Raw genomic sequence first — 22,855 nt, forward strand, 5'->3', positions numbered from 1 at the left:
AAGCTTTATTTCAAGAATTGCATAAACAGCCTATGCTCCACATGAACTTCTGCATAATGAAACTGCATGCATAAATAGACAAAATGGCTATGCAAAAAAACAGGCCAACTGGAGTAGTAAGAAAGACTCATAACTTTTAAAAAGATCTTGGCCAAGACAGCTATTCACTTGGTGCTCCTCCTGCAAAACAAATGAGAACAACATTCAAGTTATCTGTGATTAACTTTGATTAGATCTAAAGGTAACCATCTCTACCAGATCTAAAGGTAGGTACTCACCTACGGGACAGAAACGTGGAGGCTAATGAAAAGAGTTCAGCTTAAGTTTAGGACAACGCAGCGAGCCACGGAAAGAAAAATGATAGGTATAACGTTAAGAGACCGGAAGCGGGCAGAGTGGGTGAGGGAGCAAACGCGGGTTAATGACATCCTAGTCGAAATCAAGAGGAAGAAATGGGCTTGGGCAGGGCATGTAATGCGAAGGCAAGATAACCGCTGGTCCTTAAGGGTAACGGAGTGGATTCCAAGAGAAAGCAAGCATAGCAGGGGATGGCAGAAGGTTAGGTGGGCGGATGAGATTAAGAAGTTTGCAGGCAAAGGGTGAATGACGCTGGCAAAAGACAGGGTTAATTGGAGAGACATGGGAGAGGCCTTTGCCCTGCAGTGGGTGTAATAAGGCTGATGATGATGATGAAAGGTAACCACCATTTTATCCACAGCCTTTTCACAATGACACCTTCACATGTGTGCATTTCCATGCAGAGCGGTCATAAAAATAACCTGGCAGTAAAGCTCATACATGTAGATAACTTGTATCACATATGTAGATAACTTGACCGAAATCTGGCATTCAGTGCACTGTGACCGAACATGACAACCGATAAATATTAGCTGCTATGAGCCCACAGCAATGCCAAAAACATGGTGTGTGCACCCATAGGAACCAAGTATAAAAGATGCTGAATAATCACAAAGCACAGCCAGAGCACTGCAATATTGTCCTGGCACACTTTAGAGGCAGAGACCTGCATTTGAATTGGCTGAACAGGCAGATTTTTCCCTCATTATTTTTGTTCTAAAAAGAAGTGATCAGTAATAAAACCTCACTTAAAATTCTCTCACCTTCATATTTTGCGAACTTCACGGTGTTCTGCCGGTTTACATGCACCCTTCCCAAAGACCCTCTCAGGGGCATGTCAAAACCATGAACTTGTTTTCTTGTCTTCAAGTTGTAGGCTAGCAGGAAAGCATCTCCTTATAGCAGCTATGTGGAAGTAATAACTTACATCAGTTTAATTGAAACAGATTAATGTGCAAGTCAAGACACCTGAAGAAAAAGAAGTTTCACATGCAGTTAAATTTGAACGTGGAAGTGTACAGCTCCATAGCAGTAATCAAGCAGTTTCCATGTGTCTATAAGAGCTAAAGTGGTTTGTTTACCCACATTCAGCACCATGTGTGGCATTGCAGGGGGGGTAGTATAGTTGCACAAAACAAAAAAAAATTAAACACTGGCAACCATAATGCTACTTCATATAATGTCTGGACTGCAATACGAATGCAGTGTAGTTAATAAATACTTCTCCATAATATCAGCACAGCTTGCCTGTATGCTATATCACGTTGCAGCATGAATGAGAAAAAAAAATATGTTGGCGGTCTGTATGGATGCTGCTAGCTGTTCAGAAGATACACTGTACAAGCTACCATTCAGGTAAATAAGTGTGATAAGAAGTGCATAAAATATGAGTGCTGTGCTTTAGCCACTGCAACAAAAGTGGTATTGAAGTTGAAGTGTTGGTTTAAGGCAGAACCTGGGCATGACAGCTAGCAAAAATATGGCCGGTTGGGTAGCATTTGAAGAAATTAAAGAATAATGGGTGAGAATAAAGCCTCCTTAGAAGGATATGTTATTACCTGTTTTCCCTGCTACTCCACTCAAAACCATCAGTTCTGCAAAATATTTGAGAGCAGTTTGTTGCTTCTGCAGTGAACAAGAGTGTCCACTCTCTTCAGAATAGGCCATGTGAGGCCTGGAAAAACTGCAATATAAATGCTGATCATAGTTATAACTCACAACAGCACTTAGATAGCCTGCTTCAAAAGCCAGAATTACAACAAACATACATGCAAACATGACAACAAACAACATATCCGTTTTATTGTGCCTCACATGACCTAAAATCATGTAGGAATGAAAACTTTCCTTCCTCCATGCCTAAATTCCAACCACACTCACGTTTGGTTGATGAAACTGAAACAACTGAAACAGCATCATGAAACAAATTAATTATAAATTATTTTGGCTATAATATGGAACTGTACCAAGAAGAAAAGGTTAAAAATACTTTCATAGTGAAATTTCAGTGCATGATAGAGAAAGCTTCCAGTGGGTGAAATCAGCCCAGAATCTTTCTCTACAATGTACGTACTGCATATGGCTCTTGTGTAGCTTCGACCTTATGCCAACTACTAGCTGTAACTAACACAAGTTTGGAGGGACCCCTGATTATCCGTCAGGACATGGTAATGACAACTTTCCTCCGATTCCTGAGAGGCCAGCTAGTACAGCTGTTTTCAAGAGCATGCGGCATGCATGCCAATGTAGCCATTTCCCAGTATGCTGTATGCCTGTTTCAAAGAGCACATGCTTATCACTAAACTATTTGACAGAGACAGTATGTCAGTCAATGCTGAAGGTGAGCATGCTGAACCCTCAGTCAATATGCGATTACTGCTTAGTGCATGCTGCAGTGCTTTTGTAAACTAAAGTGGCAGTAAAGCTGAGGAGAAAGATCAGTGATTGGGTATTTTATTAAGACAATCCTCACAGCATTTTCAAAGGTGTGGTTCACAGCTAGACAAGCGCACTTCTTTCTTTTGGTCCTGATCAGAAAGAGTCTTTATTGCTTGACTATAGTGGCGGCCATAGTGCCTACTGCTGAATGCAATGCATTAGTCACTGAGGCATATACTGTATCCAGTCATTAAATTCTGATATGCTGAGCAGCAGGGCTGGGTATGATAACTCCTCTGTCATCAGGAAAAGAGGAAACTGCCACACCAGATGAGATCATAATTGAAGCCTTTCAAATTAATTCTGCCTAATTAAGTCTAGTACGTCAGATATACGTACCTCTGAGAATCATTGAGGTGCACCTCAATTATTCTCACAGACAGGGATGTGTCGCTTCCTACAAACCCAGCCGGCCGTCGTACGCGAGTTTTCAGGATTTTCGTCAGCTTCTCATGTACCCACTTTCTGTTCACTTTTTTTTTTTTCCAGCTCCCTCTCTGTTCATTCCTTTTCTTGTTCTTTAGCACCCTTTCCTCCTCCTCCTCTACCGCCGCCTCTCCCGCAGCGTTCTTTTCTTTTTATTTTCGCTCTCTGCGCCTTTTCCGTAAGTACGTTCCCTCCGGCCAGCAGCATTCTCGCTTGGTCGACGCGCTCGGGCTGGCTTTGCGTCGCGTGAAGGGGGGTGTTCGCCACAGATTTTGTTCAGCACTTTTTCTACTTTTTTTCCTCGTATTTTTTTACCCCTCCCCTTCGCTTCGTCAGTTGTGTTTTGCTTCTTGTTCTTGGGCACCCTTCTCCTTTTGTCGTCTGCCCGGTTACTCGTGCTTTGCTACTTGAAAATAAACGCCCAGCATACAGCCAGGGTTCGTCCGTATCTCTCTATCCTGTGTCTTGATGTTCCCGCACTGCTTATGCGTTACTAAATCACTCCAACTAGTCCAAACCGCCACCACCTCGCCGCTGACGGCTTCGAAAACACCACCACACCTGCTCCAGCCAAGCGCGCGCCCGACTGTGGCCGCCGTTACCGCTATAGTGAACTAGAATAACTAGAATACCAGTATTCAAGTTCACTGTAGTTGCCGCCGTGGCCTCCGCGATCAGCTCAAAACAGAGTATGTTTCTCTATGAGCGACCGACCCTGACATTTTCTCCAGCCCTCACTGGCGGCGCTGCCTACTCACTGCGGGAATGCGGTTCTATGCTTAAGGGCTGAAGTTCAGTCGCGATTAGAAGTAAATCAGAGGATTAGCACTAGGTGCCCGCGGGAAAACCACAAACGAGGCAGTAAAGGGGGATATGAGCTGGGCAACGTTCGAAGCACGGGAAGCTCAGAGTAAGTTAAGTACTATACGAAGAACGCCTGAGGAAATTGGACGATAAGAGGTGGGCAGCTAAGGTATTTAAATACCTGTACAGAAAGAGCGTTGACACACAGTGGCGGAAATGAACTAGAAAGCTGGCCAGTAAGTTTTCCAGAGACGAGGAAGGAGAAAGAAGGATCATTGGAAGGATAGAAATTGGATAGATTCAATGGAAAAGAAGCGTAGTGTAGAACTTATATCGATGCTGGAAAAGGCAGATCAGGAAGGAGACGTTTTATGATAACTCAAGAGGCAGTACCCCCTCCTCTTTGAAGCTAGGTCAGGGTAGAACGTGCACACGTGACGTGCAGCTACAAAGAGAAATTGAACGAAGATGACACGTGTGCTGTGTGTGGTAAATCTCTAGAAACTATAGAACACCTCATTCTAAAATGTGATGGTATCCATCCCGATGTCGATGCAGGCACAGTCACTCTTCCTGAGGCCTTAGGGTTTAGAGATAACAATAGTCATGTAAATAAATCTGCGGTGAAAATTAGCAAAAAGCGATTGGAGGATTGGTGGCACAAAAGCAGAGAGGTGACCTAAGTATTAAAGTGTAGGAATACGAATTTTAAAGAAAATGGCGAATTTTATTAACAACTTACAGCAGAGTTAAACAAAAATAAAGGAAAAACAGAACTGAGCATGGTGGCAACTACCACTGCCCCGTTTCAAAGGGGACGCTCCTACTTTCAATCCATCCATCTGGGCCCGACGTGTAGCTAGCACCAACTCTCAAAATAATGGCATTAACCAACATAAGGCCTTAAACATTTACTGCATTTACTGTCATTATTTGTGCGCGTGCGGCTATAGTGGTGTGCCACGGGTATAACTTATATATGTATACTGACTGAACCACTGAACTTTTACATTCAACCATAAGCTGAATGCTTGCACAGCGGCGCTGGGGTACGCTGACGTTATATACCACGTGACCAGTTACTTGCTTTGCTTGGTTTTTTACTTTCCTCCAGCTCTTTTCGCGCCAAAACTTTGCGCGCTCTTGCGGACTGCGGCGGCTTGCTACTTGTGCGAACAACGGTTGTGCGAAGTTTTGGTAAGATTGCTTTCTGGAAGCGATTCTTGCGGAATTTAGCATGGAAAAGTTGCTAACTACACGCACTTTGCTTGTGAAAGTCATTTCATTCTTGTTATGCGTCTGAAGTAGCCCCTTCTTGGACGATTGAAGTGAACAAAAGAGGTGCTTGGTCCATGCATGCAGAATATGGGAATTTGCTGTATTGTTCTGTCGCTCTGTTTATATTTGCAGATTTTCAATTTCAGTGAAGTGTAAGGCAGGAGATGTCGTCACCTTCAAGGACACCCCGGAGGAACACGAGGAGCGCGAGCCGGGAGCCTCGCACACGTATGTCGATCAACGTTTTCGAGCTCTTGTAGTTGCGCTGCTCTCTCTTGGAAGTTGTGGAATATAAGCGTTTTTTAGCGAATTGCACGTTTCTACCATTTTTTTGGTCATCTAGCCGAGACGCGTACCGTGCCTGTTTTGCAAGCGCGATAGGGAGTTTACGGTCGTCTGGTGTGTTTTAAAAAAAATGTTCACCTACATCTTTCAGTAGTGAGGAGCCTTCGGTTATAAATTCGTCGCATGTGAAAAAGGCAGTGCCAGAAATACCGGAGCTGAAAGTAGGTAAGCCAAGCCCTGTACAGGGTCGCTCGATATGAAAAGGAACACTCGAGCGCAGGGCCGCCTCACTTCGCGAAGCGCTGTTGCCTAGAGCCGTAGATAACGGGCGACACTAGGCGCACGCGCGGAAAGAGCAGCTGGCCAAGCTTACTGTGCATGCGTCTTTGCCGCCAAATCTTGCCGGCTTTCGGCAGCGCTTCGCGAAGCACGGTGGCAACGCGCCCGTGTGTTCCCTTCCATACGAGCGACTGCGTTTATAGGTTGGGCCGAGGAACAATAGATAGACTGTTAGTTTAGGTTCTCATCATTCGCACAGTTCGACGTTTACGTGCTCTGTTAGTTAAGGTTCTCATCGTTCGTACAGTTATCCGCCGTTTATGTGCTTGTGTTGAAGGCACTGTTCATGAAGCTCTTCCCCTCGCCCTCACCCCTTTCTTTTTCTTTTTACAGCATCGAGAGGCCTAAGGAGCACACGTGAGTAGAGCAGATTTTATTGAGTGTTGATTTTGAACTAATGCAAGTGATTCCAGCCCATAGAACAAAAAAAAAGGCAGTGCCTGTTCTGCCAGGATTGTTACTGGGCTTACATTCTTTTGGTGGTCACTCTGATTGGCTACATAGTGCAGCAAGAAGACTAGACTTTTTGAGTCGTAAGCTTGAAAGATTCAGATCTAGCGCGGCTCGACACACCTGAAAGAGAGAGAAATAAACTTTATTTCTGCTCCCCCGCAGCTGTTGAGGGAACCAAGCCTCCTAATAGAGTGATGTAGGGTTTAGAACGTTGGGACAGGTCTGTGCCTTCGTATCTTGGAGGTGCTAGCAGTGAGGGCAGGAAGGGTCTTCCACAATTCCTATCCATGCTGGATGGTTTGTATGGATTGTTTTGGGTGGTAGGATCTGTGCGTGGGTGTTCCACAGACTGCAAGTTGCCTTTTCTGGATAGGGCTTGTATAGTGGGGTGGGGCAATCCTATTTGGAAGTTACTAGTGGGAGCCCCGAATGTGGCTCCTCGTGCAAGCCGTCTGCCTGCTTAATTCCCAGTCTCGTTTTCAGGGGCTGATGTGAGGTGAAAGGTGTGGGGTGTGATGAATGTTTTCTCCGATATAGGAGGGTATCATGCTTCAGGAGGTGTCTCGAGTGCCTGTTGTGAGTCTGTAAGAATGGATATCGGGTTAACTACACTGTGGTAATTGATCTGTGAAGCTGCATTCAAAGCTTGAGCAATGGCCCAGCTCTCTCTGGTGTGTATGGCGGTGGGGCAGCCTCTCGGATGGTTGTGTACTGTAGCTGTGCCTCTGGTGTTGCCGTTGACAATTCTTTTTGCAGGCAATGGTACAGTGCTTTGGCTCACACCTGTAGCCTCTAGAGTTTTGATGCTTGGCTCGTGTTTTGGGGAAGGGTCAACCTGCAAGATATTTGGGTACAAGTAGGGGTTGGACTTTTCGGTTTTTATTTCAGAGCTCAAGTTTCTGTTGTTTTTTTTCGGTGAATATTATTTTTGATGACTGAAATACTGATTTTTTTGGCGATTTAATGCAGCAATACTTAATTTAAGCTTTGACTGAGTGTAAGTTGCATTCAGCAGCCAGGTATGTATGCTTTGCATGCCAAGAATACTGACTCTTTTCGGTTAAAATCAAATTTCAAAAACTGAATTCAGAGTATGTTTATTTTTTTTTGTTTCAACCGAAATGTCCAACCCCTAGCCATAGGGGAGTTCTTTTGGGTGACTCTCTGCCAAGCAAAAGAAACAAACAATAAGTTGTGGGTGCCAAAGATAAACGGATGGTATTTAAGCTAAGATTTTAAGTTGTCTGCAATCTGTGCATAGGTGTTTGATTGTCTGGAGCTCGTTAAGCGGTCCTGCTGAAATTAAATGTTAATGGTATCGGGTGTTCGTCACTTTGTCATTTTGCGCTTTTTAATACCATGAGTGGGCTGCGTGTAGACTGCAATTATGATGTTCCACGCTGGAGCTTAGCATGATCATGGGGAGCTGTTGGGCCCCTTTTATTTTTTTCTGTATGTGTACATGAGACGGGGTATTTTAATGGTGTGTTATTTGGCTGCCTCTCGCATGAAAACTGTCTCAAAACAGCCACCTAGATATGTCCCTGCTTGGCAACCATAAGCAGTAGTCAAGTTTCTGTTAAAAGTTTACATGACAGGCATTCATAAAGTGGATGCAAACACTTAACTGTTTATTTTCTGTTCTCTGAAGAAGTTTATAAATTTAAGAAGTTACAGTTATTGCCACATGCTGTACAAAAACATTTCTTACTGCAAAAAAAAAATTGACTTAAAAACATAACTTGCACAAATATGAAAGAGCAGCACTAAAAAGAGAGAGACATGATGGTAGTGTTCTTGTATGAGACACAATTAAGACAGCCAGAATGTCCTTCAGAACATGTAAAAAAAAAAGCATTTTCACACCACAATGCTTTCTTTTTTGAAAGGCTGTTGTTAGGGCACCAAAGAATACAGTTTTCTTTGCGAAATGTTGCATGGTTTTTTGTAGGCGATCAGATGCAGGTGTTGGCAGAAACCGCCTTTTTTTGCAAGATGTCTGCTATCCTGAAAACTGGTTGAAAACAAATGTACATGGGTGGTACGGGTGCGTGCCTGACAGCTGCTACCATCTGTTGGTTGCACCTGTCACCAACGTGGAATATGCATGTGCACTAGAAGCTGGTGGTTTGTTTGCAACTAGTGGAGCTTGGGAGAGGGCAGAGGAGGAGAAGTGCACATGCAAGAAGTAGCCGTGTGAAAATGGGGGATTTCAGCTGAGGGGATTTTCCTGACTGCTGGCAGAATAGACATTGCATATAAAATATTCTTTGGGCATGCAAACTTTCGGATATCATATCTTTTAACTTACCTAAGACTTCTTATTCTTTTTTCAGCATCGAGGAAGAATACACGTAAGTCCTTTTGCTTGAATAATTTGCACTGCTCAAATCATCGCTCAGAGAGAAAAAACTTTGTTGTAATGCAGTACTAAGCGTCAGTCTTCCTTGAGAAGTGTGTACCAATCTCTAATGTTATTTAACTGTTTTTTCTGCATTTATACTGCCATATTTGGCTAGTTCTGGTGCTCTATTCACAGTATGGACACAGAATTGTTGTAAGGATATATGAAGAGGTTGTGTGTATTACAAGCGCAGACAGAAATAGAGCACACGCCGCTGTTCGAACTTCCTTCATGCTTCATGATTTGAACAGCGCGAACTACAAGGGACAAGAAAAGAAGGGAAACAGGACAAGCGCTGACAGGTGACAAGCGCTGACAAGCGCAGTCAGCGCTTGTCCTGTTTCCCTTCTTTTCTTGTCCCTTGTAGTTCGCGCTGTTCAAATCATGAATATCTACCAACTCGCCCAAATGAACGTTTTGCTAAACCATATTCCTTCATGCTTGTCCTTGCAGAAATGAGTAAATGCCGCAGCATGCTTTGTTTACCTCTGTCTGTGGCTGTACTTGTTCAGGCACAGCCAAGTAGGTCAAGACATTTGTTATATAGCCATTTCCAAAAGCCTCTCATGCAAGAGTGTTCAAAAAGTTCAAAAAGACGTAGTGGTGAAGGTTGATGACAAGGTTTGAGGCCCACCTTTGGCTTCTCTTTATGTGCTATGTCGTGTTAGTGAGGTGTTCCGGCAGATATTTTCCATTGGGTTGCTATCTATACTTCTGTGGTAAACTTTTTCTTGCATGTCACTATGAATTTTTGAAACCTGGTTTTACTCTGACCCAGAGGACAAGGCCATCTAGTTTTTTTTTTTTCCTTAGTAAAACTCGATTCTATGACTTTTTCTGGGTATGTTGATTTTAGGCCGGCAGCAATAGACTCATTTATTACTGAGAAAACTGAAATAAAATTTTTCTGCCACTCAATTCAAACTCATGAGTACAGCAAACAGTACTCCTTTCATCACAATCTTGGAAGTGAATGGTGGTGTAGCCTAGCCTCTGTGATCGGCGACAAATGCTGCTGTTTACTTGAGAAATTGGCCGGGGATTGCAACACTTTTCCCAGCTTTTCCGTGGCCTGATGCGTGGCTTGTCTGGGGTGAAATGCTTGGAAAATTGGTCTTTGACCCCGTCTAGAGTGGAAAGAGAGAGAAGAAACCTTTATTTAGCCGGATAGTTATGTAGGGCCGGGTTACATTGCCCTACTAGATGGCCAGCAGGCCAAGCCTACTGTCGACCTCATAGGCATGCTTGAGGATCCGATCTTGTATGTCCTTTCCGGGTCTGAGCTGTGCACCAAGGTCTCAGTTCAATGTCCCTATCTGGGGAGGGGATCTCATTAAGCACATTAAGAGTGGATTGTGCAGTTCTACTCCAGGAGAAATTATGTATGGCAGTCTTGGATTTGCTGATAATATCTGCCTGTGACTCTAATGATGAAAGCAATGGCTGCCTCCTCAGCATTGCAGATGTACAGCCCCCGTCAAAAGTATACAGGCCAAGGGGTTTGCTTCTAAGCTGTTTAGCGTGGCTCCCTTGCTTTGGACAGCTTGATGTGCAAGCTGTCCAAACCTTGGGAGGATTTAGGACTCAAAGCCATTCCTCTTTCGACAGATTGCAGTTGCTGAGTATGCATAATGAGGCGTTCTGCAGTCTTCACAAGCAAACCCCTTGGGCTGTATACTTTTGACGGGGGGTGTACGTACACGGATGGAGGCCGAGAGGACTGTGGCGTGTGTTCCTGTAATCCATGCCACTGCTAATGCTCTTCTGGGAGCTGGATACTTGGCCGCATCGACGTAGATGACACTCGGTTGCTACTTAATATGACGTAGAGCCGGAGCCCTGGCCGTCCTCCTACCGTTGTGGTGTATGGGATGTATGTTTTTGGGAAGAAGTTTAATGATGAGCTGTTTCCTGATTGGTGTGGCTAGGTTTCTTGGTTCATTTATTCCTGGCTCTGCATTTTCATCTAGTGTGCCGAGGATACTTCAGCCTGTTTAGCTTTCGTGAGCCGTGCCATCTGTGTGATGTGGGCCGCGCAGAGCTCCTTGAGTGTGTTGTGAATGCCGAGTTGGAGAAATTTTTGTGTAGATGTGAGGAAGCCCTATTGCCGCTTTGAATGCTTGTTTGATGAAGCACTCCAGCTTGGTCTTCTCTGCCGCATAGAGCTGTAGGTAGGGCACTGAGTAGGTGAAGTGGCTAAGAATAAAGGCCTGCACTAATCTGCAAAGACAGTAGTGCTCCAGCTGTGCCATTTGCACCATTCTGATACATTTACATTTTGCTACGCCAGCCTGATTCAAAAGCGGAAAATTGATCAATATTGCGCCATAGCTGCGCCCAAAACAAGACGCGGTTGGTACCATTCACGCTTTCAGCTGGCAACCTACTAAAACGTTTCCGCATTTGGCAACCAAGGACGCTGGTGGGCTAGCTTGGGGTAGAATTTAGCAGCCCGTTTATTCGCGCACATAGAGGAAGGAAAGAACTGAGGATAGGCGGTTACGTCATTTTTGAAGCCAGCTCTTCTTGCTTCCTTCCCACTTGGCCGCCGTATCAGTGTGCTTGCGCATAAACAGCAGGCATTGCAGCAGACGACGACGCTGCGCCTAGCGTTACTATTGGCTGTGCAATCGGCCAGACTCCCAGTAGTCCTTGCAAAAGCCCGTGATTTCCGTGACACTGGCGTGTAGCTCTGATAGCAAGGGCCTCTCCGGAGTTTTCCTTCCTCCATGTTCGCGCATCATGTCGGTTGCATCAAAAAATTGCATTATGTCGGTCAACCCTGAAGAGGGCTGAAGAAGTATCTTCTGGGTTGAAGAGCAAAAGCTTGGAGCAGGTGCAACGAGGCCAAACTTTGTTGGAACAAGGAATTTCGGGCTTGCTAATTTACTTTGCAAACTTGATGAATTTGTAAAAAATTCTAAGAAGCATTGAGATACAGGTAAACCTGGATGTAATGAACCTCCATGTAGCAAATTCCTCGATATTACGAAGTTTTTGAATTCCCCACTGCCGCCTCCATTGAAGCACTTGTATTTCAGACCTCCATGTAACGAAGGTATTAAGTGGTTGACCTTGATGTAACGAACTCCCTTCGCCATCTCTCTGTTAGCTAGTGCTGAGCCACTCGAAATATGGCAGAACCACATGGAAGTGTTGCGACGATAAAGCACCAACTGACATGAGAGGAACACCGATCGCAATCAGCGGCTACAGTTGACACAACGCGCCGTGCTCCAGCGCCGTCGGCGCATCTCCGGCACTTTCTCTTTTGGAACATCATATCACGTGGCATTGCAACAGTTCATGCTCAAAAGCAGCGAAAAAATAATAGGGCATAGCTAAAAAAAAAAAACACATGAGCAGTGTGTGGCCATCACTGCTGCGTGGTTGCTTGCGTGATTTCGGCTCCGATATAGCTCTCGCGCGTCAAGGATGTTGATGGCGGAAAGTGCCGGCGATGCGAGGAGTACGTTTCCAGGGGCATCAGCGACGGTAAATCCGAGAGAGGGAACGTGCAGGAAGAAGCATGTGCCTCCGCGGCACGGCCGCGGTGGCCCTCCTTCCCGCCCTCCCCACCCCACTTGTAGCGGCGTTGCGTGAACTGCGGCTCGCCACTGTACCATGGCGGAGGTGGTGGCGGCTGCTCCAGTCGAGCTATTAGTGCAATCGCGAAACGTTTCTCTGCGTTTTTGGCTTTGATTAAGAGTGTTTTTTGTATACGTTTTCAAGGTGATTTCACCTACATTTATTTATTTTGGTTTCTGTTATGCAGTGTCCTTTCGACTATTCTCGCGAAAACTGCATGCAACGAAAAATCTCGGGGGAAAAAAGGAATGGTTCTAGTGAACGTGTTCTTCGGACTTTTAGTAAGCACGCTTGGCTTAACTTGCATGCATTAATAAATTTTTTGTCACTGTTTTTTTTTCTAGCTACGCATGGCTGAACCTTATCTTGTTAAGAACAAAATCTTTAAGGTGTCTTTTTTATTCCGTTTGTGCTGCTCCCGGGTTGTTCCAGTATTACCGTTCTGATACAAAGGTGCTCCAGAATTGATAATTCTCTGCTCCAAAAATTGCTCCAGGACTTGAAATGGCTGGACCACCACTGGCACAGGTCCTTCTCTCTCATGCCCCTTCTCCTGTTTGCAATTCATTTAATTAGATGGATTGTCTGGTGGGTGGTGGTAGAAAGCCTGCTGATGGTTTCTGTGTTCTTGCGATTTCTCTGGATGAAGATGCCCAATACCCTCAGTGTATGGACTTTTGGTATGGGTTCTCCATTATCATTGACTGTGACGGGTATGGGACCTTGGTGTGCCCGCCTACCTCTGACCTTGCCTCGAATGATGAGTTCAGATTTAGGCTGATAGTGTGTCCTGCTTGTGCGGCATCACTTTCTACCTGATGAACTGCGAACTGGGAAATTTTGCTCGATTTCATCCTCATTGCCTTTATTGATTCAGGGGTGATATTGGCATAGAAGGTGTGGTGCAAATTTGGAATTTTGGCTAAAAAACGCCTTGTGACATGGTGCTCTTCGGCAAAAGTAGGCCTTGCGCCATTAAAAGTCATCACCATCATCAATTTCAATATGCCCACAGTGTCCCTTTATTGAACAGTGCTTGCTTCTCATACGTGCTGTACTCGCATCCTTTGCTGGTTGGGCACACCAACAGCAGTGCTGCATGAAAAGTGCTGCACTGCTTTTGGATGTTGCATTAGTAATGAACGTGGGGTAATCAGAGTGAAGTCTGAGTTCACAGTGAGCGTCAGTGGTGCATATTGGTATTGTGCTACAACAAACTCTCCTACAGTGCTGTTCATTTCACGAAACACTTTGAAAGCTGTTGACTCTGCTTGGCAAAGTTCACCGACCATGGTTGCATGTGTGAAACAAGCTCTGAAAGTTGCAGTGCCTCATTCAAGGCACCCTTGCTTCAGATATTAATACTTTCATGCTGGAGCTGCAGCATTCAAGTACCTTCTGGATTGCTGCCTAAAGTTCACAGAATGTTGCAATGCTGATGTTTGTGATTAGGTGATAGTGGGCACCAGGGTCACAGGTTGCAAAATACAGAGTATGCATACACTCTTGCTACAGCCAAGCCCTACAGCTACACTAGCTTTATAGTGCCGTGGCGGTCGAATTTCGATGGAGGTGAAATTCTAGTGGCCCGTGTACTGTGTGATGTCGGTGCACATTATAAGAACCCCAGGTGATCCAAATTTCTGGAGCCCTTCACTACGGCGCCCCATAGCCTGAGTCGCTTTGGGACGTTAAACCCCATTAAACCGAACTAGATTTATAGTAACCCCCAAAGGACATACTTCTTTTCGAGAATGAAACCACAATGTTCATTTACTACCTGTGCTGCCATCTGTCGGCAAACAAAAAAAGAATGCTTTGAATGAGATATATTCGCCTCATACCAGACATGCAGTGCCAGAAAACACACAAGCTGGACTTATCATGAGCCAGAAATGAGTCTGCTTGTTACGAGCCTGGCTCGTCCAAGTTTGCTAAAGGGGTTAAAGGAGTAAGGGGCGCAAAATTATCAGGTTCACTTTTTTCTTTTTTTTTTTCGTTGGTAATGGTGTGCGGGTTCTTGGGAATAACAGAGCATGGGAAGAGATTCCCCAGTATGTTTTGAATGTTTGACACCCCCTTTTTTTTTTTTGAGGAGTTTCATACTCTGTGGGCTGCAACGTCGGAAGGTGTTTGCAAAACTTCCAAAAGTTGCGTGCATTTTCAGAGTAAGTGCACTTGCTGCTTCCTTGTCTGCTACAAGTCGCAAGCATGCCAAAAGTCGTGTGCTCGTAGCCGACAACGGAGCAGTGAATGCATGCGACTTGTGGAAGTTTTTTGTAGTCTCTTCTAACGTCTCAGCTCACTGAAACAGAAATGATTCTTATTGTAAAGCACACTGGGGAAAATCATCTCCAGTTTTGTCTTTCCTAGGGCCCTACTCAATGTTATGTGCAAAAAAGTGAACCTTAAAACACTGCGTTCCATTTCCTTCAAAAGGGGCTGATAGCTGATCAAAACACGTTACAAGATTATGGTTGAAATGAATAGATCTTGCCTTATGTTGGTAGAATCAGGCACGATGTTGCCAGTAAAGTAAGTAGTTCTCATTTTAATTTTATACAAAAGTTTTGATGAATTTTAATTTTTTTTATCTGTTTCCCTCCGTGCCGATTAATCTGATTAAATGTATTGCTTGTGTGTTTGAGACACTGGTACAAAAAGAATTTTTGAAACCTCAGCATGCAAAACAAACATTACCATATTTACTCGCGTAATTTGTGCACCCCTGACTTATTACCTGGGTGTAAAAAAAAACATACTCGCACATTTTACTCTGCTGCGCCATACCATTAACATGCATGTGAGTCAGCGAAAGGCGTACAGGCTTGGAAAAATCGGTGAGGCCACATTGCCATGTGCAGCTTCGAAAGGTGTGAGTGGTGAGGGGGTGAATCGTGCGCTGTTTACCCGGCTCGTTCGCGCTGGCGATCACTTTCCCGAACAGACTGTTGCGAGAGCGAACTTTCTGTAACCTTTGGTGTGTGTCTAAATCCGAAACTACTGAACAGTTTGCTGTTCATTTTGGTGCTAGTCTTTCAGGCCGCACGTCTTTTTTATAGCCTTTTATATCCATTTGCCTCTGACAGCTGGCTTTGCGATTGTTTCGTTGCGCACGCGCCGTTATGCTATCCCATCCTGCATGGGAACAAATAATGTGGGGTGGGGCAGGATGGGGTTATGGGTCTTTAATTTGGAGTCTTTTTTTTCCTGTCAGCGGAGTACGAGCTGGGTGGAAGAAATATAGACTTTTTCAATAAGGGCTCCTTGGGCATCGCCACATTGCTCGCTGTCTATTTGTGCCCCGCGCTAGCACGGCGGAAACGGCAGCAAGACCGGTTGGCAATAGCCTGAAGAGGGTGTGTTTCAACATCCTCCTCGTCCAATGGAAAGGTCTATAGGTGGTCAATATACGGTATATATGACCGTTGTAGATATTTTACAGGATGTGCTTGTGAAATCTCCGCGTAATTTGCGCACCCCCTCTTTGAAGCCTTAATTTAAAGAAAATAAAGTGCGCAGAATACGTGAGTAAATGCGGTGTGCCGCTTAGAAAATTCAAAATTAAAAGATCAGACAAAAACTTATTTCACTTGCCCATTTCTCTCGCCCAGTGCTGATATTCAGCGCTACCAATCGGAACCATGCCTTGCACACACGCAGCAGAAGCTTGCATGCAATTGCTGTTTCTTCAGGAGGCACTGCTTCCCGACCCGCTGGAGCGATGAGGCTGACTGGCTGCGGCCATGGTGGCTGCCTGATGTCTGAAAGAATCTAACCAATAGCCATCTCTGGATTGGCATATGCAGGAGCGTGCAAACATGAAAATGTCGCCGGAAAGGGCTCGCCAACTTTTGCGCCCGATTGTGGGTTCTCTGCCTGCGCGGAGAAGTGTATTATTTGGCTAGGTATTCATGACAACACAAGTGTAGTGATTGAGCAGTTGATGTGCTCTCCTCAGAAGGTGTTTCAGAGCCTCTTTAAAATATTAATTGGTTTAGATGATCTCTTTGGGCATTCAGGCATCAAGGTAATTTACTTCGCATCCTAAGAATGAAGACCTCATATCGCAGGGCCTTTCAATGTGGCAGGCCTTGCATTGTTGCTAAAATATCTTTTTGATTTAGGACTGCACTTGTTCTTTTGCTCTTAAAAATTTTATTTCAGGTGAAGCAATTTTGACCTTGTACAATAATTGAATGAATATACCTTATTGTTTACTGATGTGTGTGCAAATAATGGTTCCTTCAGTGCATTCTGCTAGCGTCATTAAAGGGGCACAGAAGAGAACCCTGTCCAGTTTTTGTTCTTTATAAAATTAATTTCTATTGCTCTTTCTGGTTCTGTTGATGGTTGTCTGGAAACCAAAAGATGAATTTATTGCCAAGAAAATTGAATTTAAAGATTTTGCTTCCACTCGTTTCAAACTTGCCACATCTACACCGAATATGACTCCGTGATCACCATATTGAATAGAAAAGTGGTGTAGCCAAGTTGATGGGATCCGTGCCCAAGAAACTGGGTTGACGCACATAGATTACTTGTGAAATGACTGGTGGTGGTGACACCTGTACTTGATTTTGTGGCCTTCCCTAGCTTATGAAAGCTCCATTTTTAGTGCAGGTAGCATCTCTGTTAGAAAGCTGTAATCTATTGATACAGGCCAACTTCAATTTTTCCTCGGTGTCCGTTTAATGTCTACTTCTTCCTTTTTGTCTTTTCCAGCAGCTCGAAGTACACGAGGAACTCGTAAGTCAATCTTTCCCTCCCCTCCTTTTTGCTGCACTATGTAACAGCATTTCATGAAGAATCTATCAACGTGGCTCGGTGGCTACGGTGTTCTGAGGCTGAGCATAAGATAGTTTAAATTGCCAACTACAGCAGCTGCATTTTATGGAAAAGAAATGCAAAAGCTCCCATGTACTGCTCTTTAGAGATCCTCACTTGATCAGAAGTGGTCTAGTGTTCTACTACAGCATGCCCAGGATGCTTTGTTTTGTGTAAGTCCACTAATTTTAAGAATTTACTACATATAAATTTAAGCGTACAGCTGTTGAGTCAATACATTCTATGCATGTTGGACTTCTATGGCTTGTTTTCTTGAGAACTGCTGGAGGGTAGAGCAGTGCCATGTGTATCACAGTATTGTGATCTATTTTTTGTAGCTTGTCTTCATTTGTTATACTTTTTGTTAGTGCCACTTATGGCTGTTTATATGCATTTGTAAAACAAGGTATAGACATTCTTTGCAATTAAAATACAGTAATTTCTTTGTGATGATGTACTACAAGCTAGGAAAGTGCATACCTTTATTGTTGAAGTACTGTTTGCATTTCCACTCCAGCACTAAAAGTGTCATTTTGTGCCATATGAGATTTGTCGTGCCATTCTGATGAAAAGGACAAAAACTGCCAGAGTACACCAGAATAAAATGCCTGTGGTAATGATTCCAGAATACCTGTTAGGGCAATTTCAGCTTCTGGAGAAGGCGTTTGTGCTTTAGAATGTGAGGCAGTCGTAGTGACCTGAACGGTAATTTATTTGTCTGGCACGTAAAAAAATCGTTTTCTCGTTTTTTTTTTATTTAAAGAAAGACAAATTCCAGCAGTTATTAGCTGTACTTCCAGCTAATAAATAGCTGAAAGTGGTAGTTGAAGCTGTGGCATGTGTACGGTCTTGGTTTATTGCTATGTCTGCTTTAATCAAGTGCAATTCTAGTCTATCATAATCCGGAAACTCCTCCTTTTAAGCCATAGCAGACCAGGGAAAATGAGTACCGTATTTACACGATTGTAAGTCGACCTATTTTTCAAAATTTGAATATGCAAAGGGGGGGTCGTCGACTTACAGTCGAAACGAAAGCATGCCACCATAAGTATAGGCAAGATATTGGGCATGCTACAGCTTGGTTGCATTTTTGCTGCGCGGCGTCGTCGCATAGCTCTTGTACTGGCCCTTGAGCAGCTGCTGTGTCAATGCGCAGACCTAGCATCCCCTCCCCACGCACGCTGGCAGATGGCGGCTATCGATAAGCAGCAAACTGGCACCCCACACTCCCCACATATGGCTGCAGATTGCGGCTACTGATAAGTGGCCGCGGTCCGATAACACAATCCCGTTCTACTCTTAAGGGGGGACACTGGTCTTAGACCTATTTTCCTTATTTTTAGTCCAATTCTCATGAAACTATGTCACCTTGCTCAGTTTTTTATGCTGATTTCAAATATGAAATTGCTTTTTTGATTAATTCATTTGTTCATAAAATAATTAATTTTAATTAGTTATTTATTAGTACCTCAGTACAAAAAAATGGCTCAATAAAAAATAATTTTTAACCCATGGCTACATAGTATGGTGAGTAAAGAGTGCAATAATCAAAGCAGTTTTTCCATTTTACCGTCATTAGTAACTTTACAGCACTTAGAATAGCAGCATTCAAAGTGTGAATATCATGCATCTATAAACTTTGCAAAATTATAAATCCTTGAAGTATGATTGAACAATTGTGCTTCGATTATTGCATACATTGTGCCTTTAGCTTCCCTAGCAAACAGTATGACATGTCTGTCTGTCTTAGACGTTGAGATATTGACATACTAAGATATTGACATACTGTGCAAAATTTTCATGGTGTTAAATCGTTTGCTCCTGCACAAATTGAGCCCACATAGTGATCTAAATTTAATTTTATGGTCAAATACCAATTTCCTGGAGGAGAAAACTGGTAGAGTTGAATAATAGCTATAGGCTCCAAAAATGTCATTTTTAAAAAATTGATCCTTGGGTCATTTTTTGGTCCCAAAGACCAGTGGAACCTCAAGGGTCCAAAAATTTTCTTTCTACTTTCAACTGCGCACTCCGCGCTCAAGGGGAGCGTCGATAGTTGATGGAATAACCACTGTTCCTATTGAGGCGGCACCGCCACTCAGAATGGCAACGGTGCCAGGGAGTGTCGGTAGCCGACGGAAGAGCCGACACCATTCACGCGTGGTTTCTCTTTGGCTCTGATGCATTTGACTACTGCCGGCCGCATTTCACAAGTTTTTAATGTAGTGCTTCGTCAGCCGTCATTTGTGCTCCAGGCCCGGCAAAACTGGCGCTCGTTCACGGCTACATTTTATGCCGAAGAAACGAACAGCTGCGCGCCAGGCCGCAAGTTCGACATTCGCAACAGGGTGATACAGGTGTGGCAGCTGCGGCGAGGCAAAATTTTCAGCTTTTCCACGCAATGTGGCTGTTTGCGAAGTGCAAGATTTTGCTGGATGACGACGTTAGAACGTCATGCTGTGGGATCGTGCAGCAGCGATCACGACAGCAGCACTAGTGAGGACGATAGCGCAAGTGGGGATGAGTAGTCCAGTGACTAATGCTTTTTCGTTTTGGAATGTGCCCACCAGCACGCCCGTGCGCGGCAGCCGATCGTGGCTGGCTATAAGTGGCGGCCACTGGATAATGCTATTGTGTTCAACTATTAAAGGCCAAGCTTACACAACCTCGGAAGTTTTTTTTTTCCAGAAATGTGACATGGGGGGGGGGGGGGGGGGGGGGGGGGGGGGGGGGGTTCGACTTGCATTCAATTCGGCTTGTACCCCTGTCACACGGGCATTTCAAAGGCCCTCAAACCGATAGCCTATCGACTCAAAGGCGATCGAGCGCTGCTACACGGGCAGTTTCAATGGCCATCGAGTCAACAGTCTATCGAGTCAACGGAGCAGCACGGAACTCCATCAAGATTTCGAGGGCCTTCAAGTGCTGCCCAAGGTTGCCAGCTTTGATTCGAGCGGCGCCAAGCGCACTTTCGTACACGATACATGCACGGTACAAAAGCATGAACAAACATTATTCGCCTTGACTTTAATGCAAGAAGTCTGTACAATAGTTTCAAAATTGTACCAGACTGGCTTTAAGTGCATTAAGCGCATTAATTTTGCGTTGTGGTCCTTGCGTTGCTTGCATACTTTGCGTTGACAGCATGGCGGCGCCCTGCCCGCCCGCTTCACAACGATAACAGTTTTGTCGCTAATCCCTCAAAGCAGTATCGTGTTCTAAGCTGTTGTATTCACCTTCGATTTGCCCATTCTTACCTTTGCATAAAGTTTCAAGAGACAAATAGCTCTTGTTTTTCAGATATCAAGGCAATTTCCCAGGTCATAAGCCTGATGAAGCAGCGCTCCGACGCAGTTGGACTGGCTTGTATTAAAGTGGCTAAAGTAGTGTCTGCATCTGTCCGTTGCGTGCGTGCAATTAAAAGGGCTTTAAACGACATGAGCGTATGTATGTATTTCAGCATTTAGCATACATTTATCAAATATTTTTGTTATTTTTGCAAAATCCAAAGTAGCGATTGTGGCGCCACACAAGCTTGGTGTAAGACACGAGAACCATTTCAATGGCCATTGAGATTTGCCGTGTAGCAGCGACGCAACTCCTTCAAGTTCGATGGCGATTGAGAATTTCGAAGGCCCTCGACTCAATGGCCATTGAAACTGGCCGTGTGACAGGGGTATTACAACTGCGTAAATACGGTACAACAAACAAAAACTCTAGAGCTGGCCTGCACAACTGCACCTTGCACAGTGCTGCCGACGCCATCTCTCTCATGGCATAGTTTCTTTTTCGAGCTTTCGTTTGTGTGCGCCTGTCTTTCTGCGGCAGTAGAACTTCATCAACAGCTGAAATAAAATTCGCATCGCCTGGCAGCACTAGCTGTGTTCGTGTGGTCAGAGCATGCTGGAAGTTTCCGAATACTGTGGCGGTAGAGTGCTGGCACGTATTTACAGGGTTTCGCTATGGCTGGCATGCTATTGCTGTGCTATGTGCGTACGCTAAATGTGCCTTGAGGCACCTGCAGCCTCTGTAGTGCTCACTGCGGTTGATGCATGTGTAGGCGGACCAAGTTGTGGCAAAATTCAAATTGGCTGATGTCACTTGTTGCACGGACAGGCGTTGGGTGGCATTCACGATGTATCACGCAGGAACACTCTCACTATTGTGTTGTAACTGCAGAGTTTGTAGTGCACGGGATTCTGTGCAAGCTGCAGTGGGACCACCCCATAGCAAGGTAGCAGCCAGGAAAATGCAGTAATGGTGAATGCAGCATCAGGGTTCTACTGTGGGAAAAATAACTGGGTTAAAAATACCTGCTGCTCCCTATTGGTGCGGCCTTTGCTATCTCTCTGATACATGGGAATGCTGGCTGAGAACATGGTTTTAATGAGAACAGATGCACTACAGATAATCAGGCAAGCCTTAAAATTGCTATTGTCAGCATCATTTGCCAGGTAAAAATTTAGAAAGGCACCTTAAAAATATTTCCAAGGTACTGCAGATAAGGGATTCCTCTGAGGTTTGGTGTTAACCAGGATTCAGCTTCTTCACAGTATATATTTCAGAATTAGCCGCTTGATGGGTAAGCCATATGCCTAGCAATGGAGTGCAGGTGCTCCAATCTCCTCCAAAATGCCCGTAAACCTGCTCTAAACTGCACCAAATGTCGTTTTTCAGTGCTAAAATTGGTAGAAATCACAGGCTTGTGGTAGCACCACTGTCTAAAATATTATGAAAGACATTCTAAAAGGTAACGTTAATTAATATTTGGATTGATTGCCGCCGCGGTGGCTCTATGGTTAGGTGCTCGGCTTCTAACCCAAAAGACGCGGCGGTTGAATTTCGGTGGAGGCATAATTTTAGAGTCCTATGTGCTGTGCGATGTCGCTGCACATTAAAGAATCCCAGGTGGTCGAAATTTCCGGAGCCCTCCACCACGGCATCCCTCATTGCTTGAGCCGCTTTGGGACGTTAAACCCCCTATAAACTAAACTAATATTTGGATTGAAAGGGAGAAAATGTTACTTTTCATGACACTCAGGAACGCAGTATTGACTGACAGTGTAGTCATTGCCACAGTCATTTTTACTTTTTCTTATTTAGATTTTCAGATTGCCTTTCATTTCTTCTATTTTTCTAAACAGTGACATAAGCATTATAGTTGGAAACCTTCCTGAATTAATACTTTGTGTGTTGCTTTGAACATTTTTGTAAAGTTGTAACTTTTCAGAGAAAGAACTTTTGTTCTTGTTCTATCATAGCTAAACTTGTTATAAACATGATTTAATCGCAAGAGGGCAGAAGCTGAAAGAAACAATTGAAAAGTGTATGCCTTGTCGCTATTATAGAGCTTGCCTTGGCTAAATTATTAACTTGACTGACTCCTTGTAGCTATATGATGACACAGACATTTGCTAAGTGCATTGAAACAGGTGTGACTTCCGTTTAAAATGAAGGTTGATAATGACTTCTATTGAAAATGAAGGGTAATAATGAGATAAATGACTACTAGAAACAGGGAGATGCCCCTTTGGTATTATGTTTGTAAATCATAGAAGTTGTGCTCTTTTTGAATTTCAGAAATATGAGGTACCTAAATTCTGCGCATATAAATTGTCGAAAGCTGAAGCAGATCAAAGCAGTAATGCTAAGTTT

The 22,855-nt window shown here is 44.2% G+C and overlaps 1 protein-coding gene and 1 long non-coding RNA gene across 5 annotated transcripts in view; one reads left to right on the forward strand and one right to left on the reverse strand.

Moving 5' to 3' along the window:
- On the reverse strand, positions 1–3,959 carry LOC144113877 (uncharacterized). Its single transcript, XR_013310901.1, has 4 exons — positions 3,136–3,959; positions 1,917–2,041; positions 1,122–1,263; positions 1–180 (listed from the first exon to the last, which is right to left on the reverse strand). It is a non-coding gene; the product is annotated as an uncharacterized LOC144113877 (long non-coding RNA).
- A 1,128-nt stretch (positions 3,960–5,087) lies between these two features.
- The window catches only part of dpa (disc proliferation abnormal), a 69,442-nt gene continuing 51,674 nt past the window's right edge, over positions 5,088–22,855 (forward strand). The window contains exons 1-5 of one of the 4 annotated variants that reach the window (XM_077647247.1): positions 5,088–5,223; positions 5,437–5,532; positions 6,262–6,285; positions 8,718–8,735; positions 17,099–17,122. In XM_077647247.1, coding sequence (XP_077503373.1) covers positions 5,469–5,532; positions 6,262–6,285; positions 8,718–8,735; positions 17,099–17,122 — 130 coding nt within the window. In that variant the 5' untranslated portion in view covers positions 5,088–5,223; positions 5,437–5,468. The remainder of the gene's footprint in view (positions 5,224–5,436; positions 5,533–6,261; positions 6,286–8,717; positions 8,736–17,098; positions 17,123–22,855) is intronic. The other 3 variants (XM_077647249.1, XM_077647248.1, XM_077647250.1) reach the window with 3 other exon arrangements.

Source organism: Amblyomma americanum, chromosome 1 (assembly GCF_052857255.1).
Source record: "Amblyomma americanum isolate KBUSLIRL-KWMA chromosome 1, ASM5285725v1, whole genome shotgun sequence".
Lineage (NCBI taxonomy): Eukaryota > Metazoa > Arthropoda > Arachnida > Ixodida > Ixodidae > Amblyomma > Amblyomma americanum.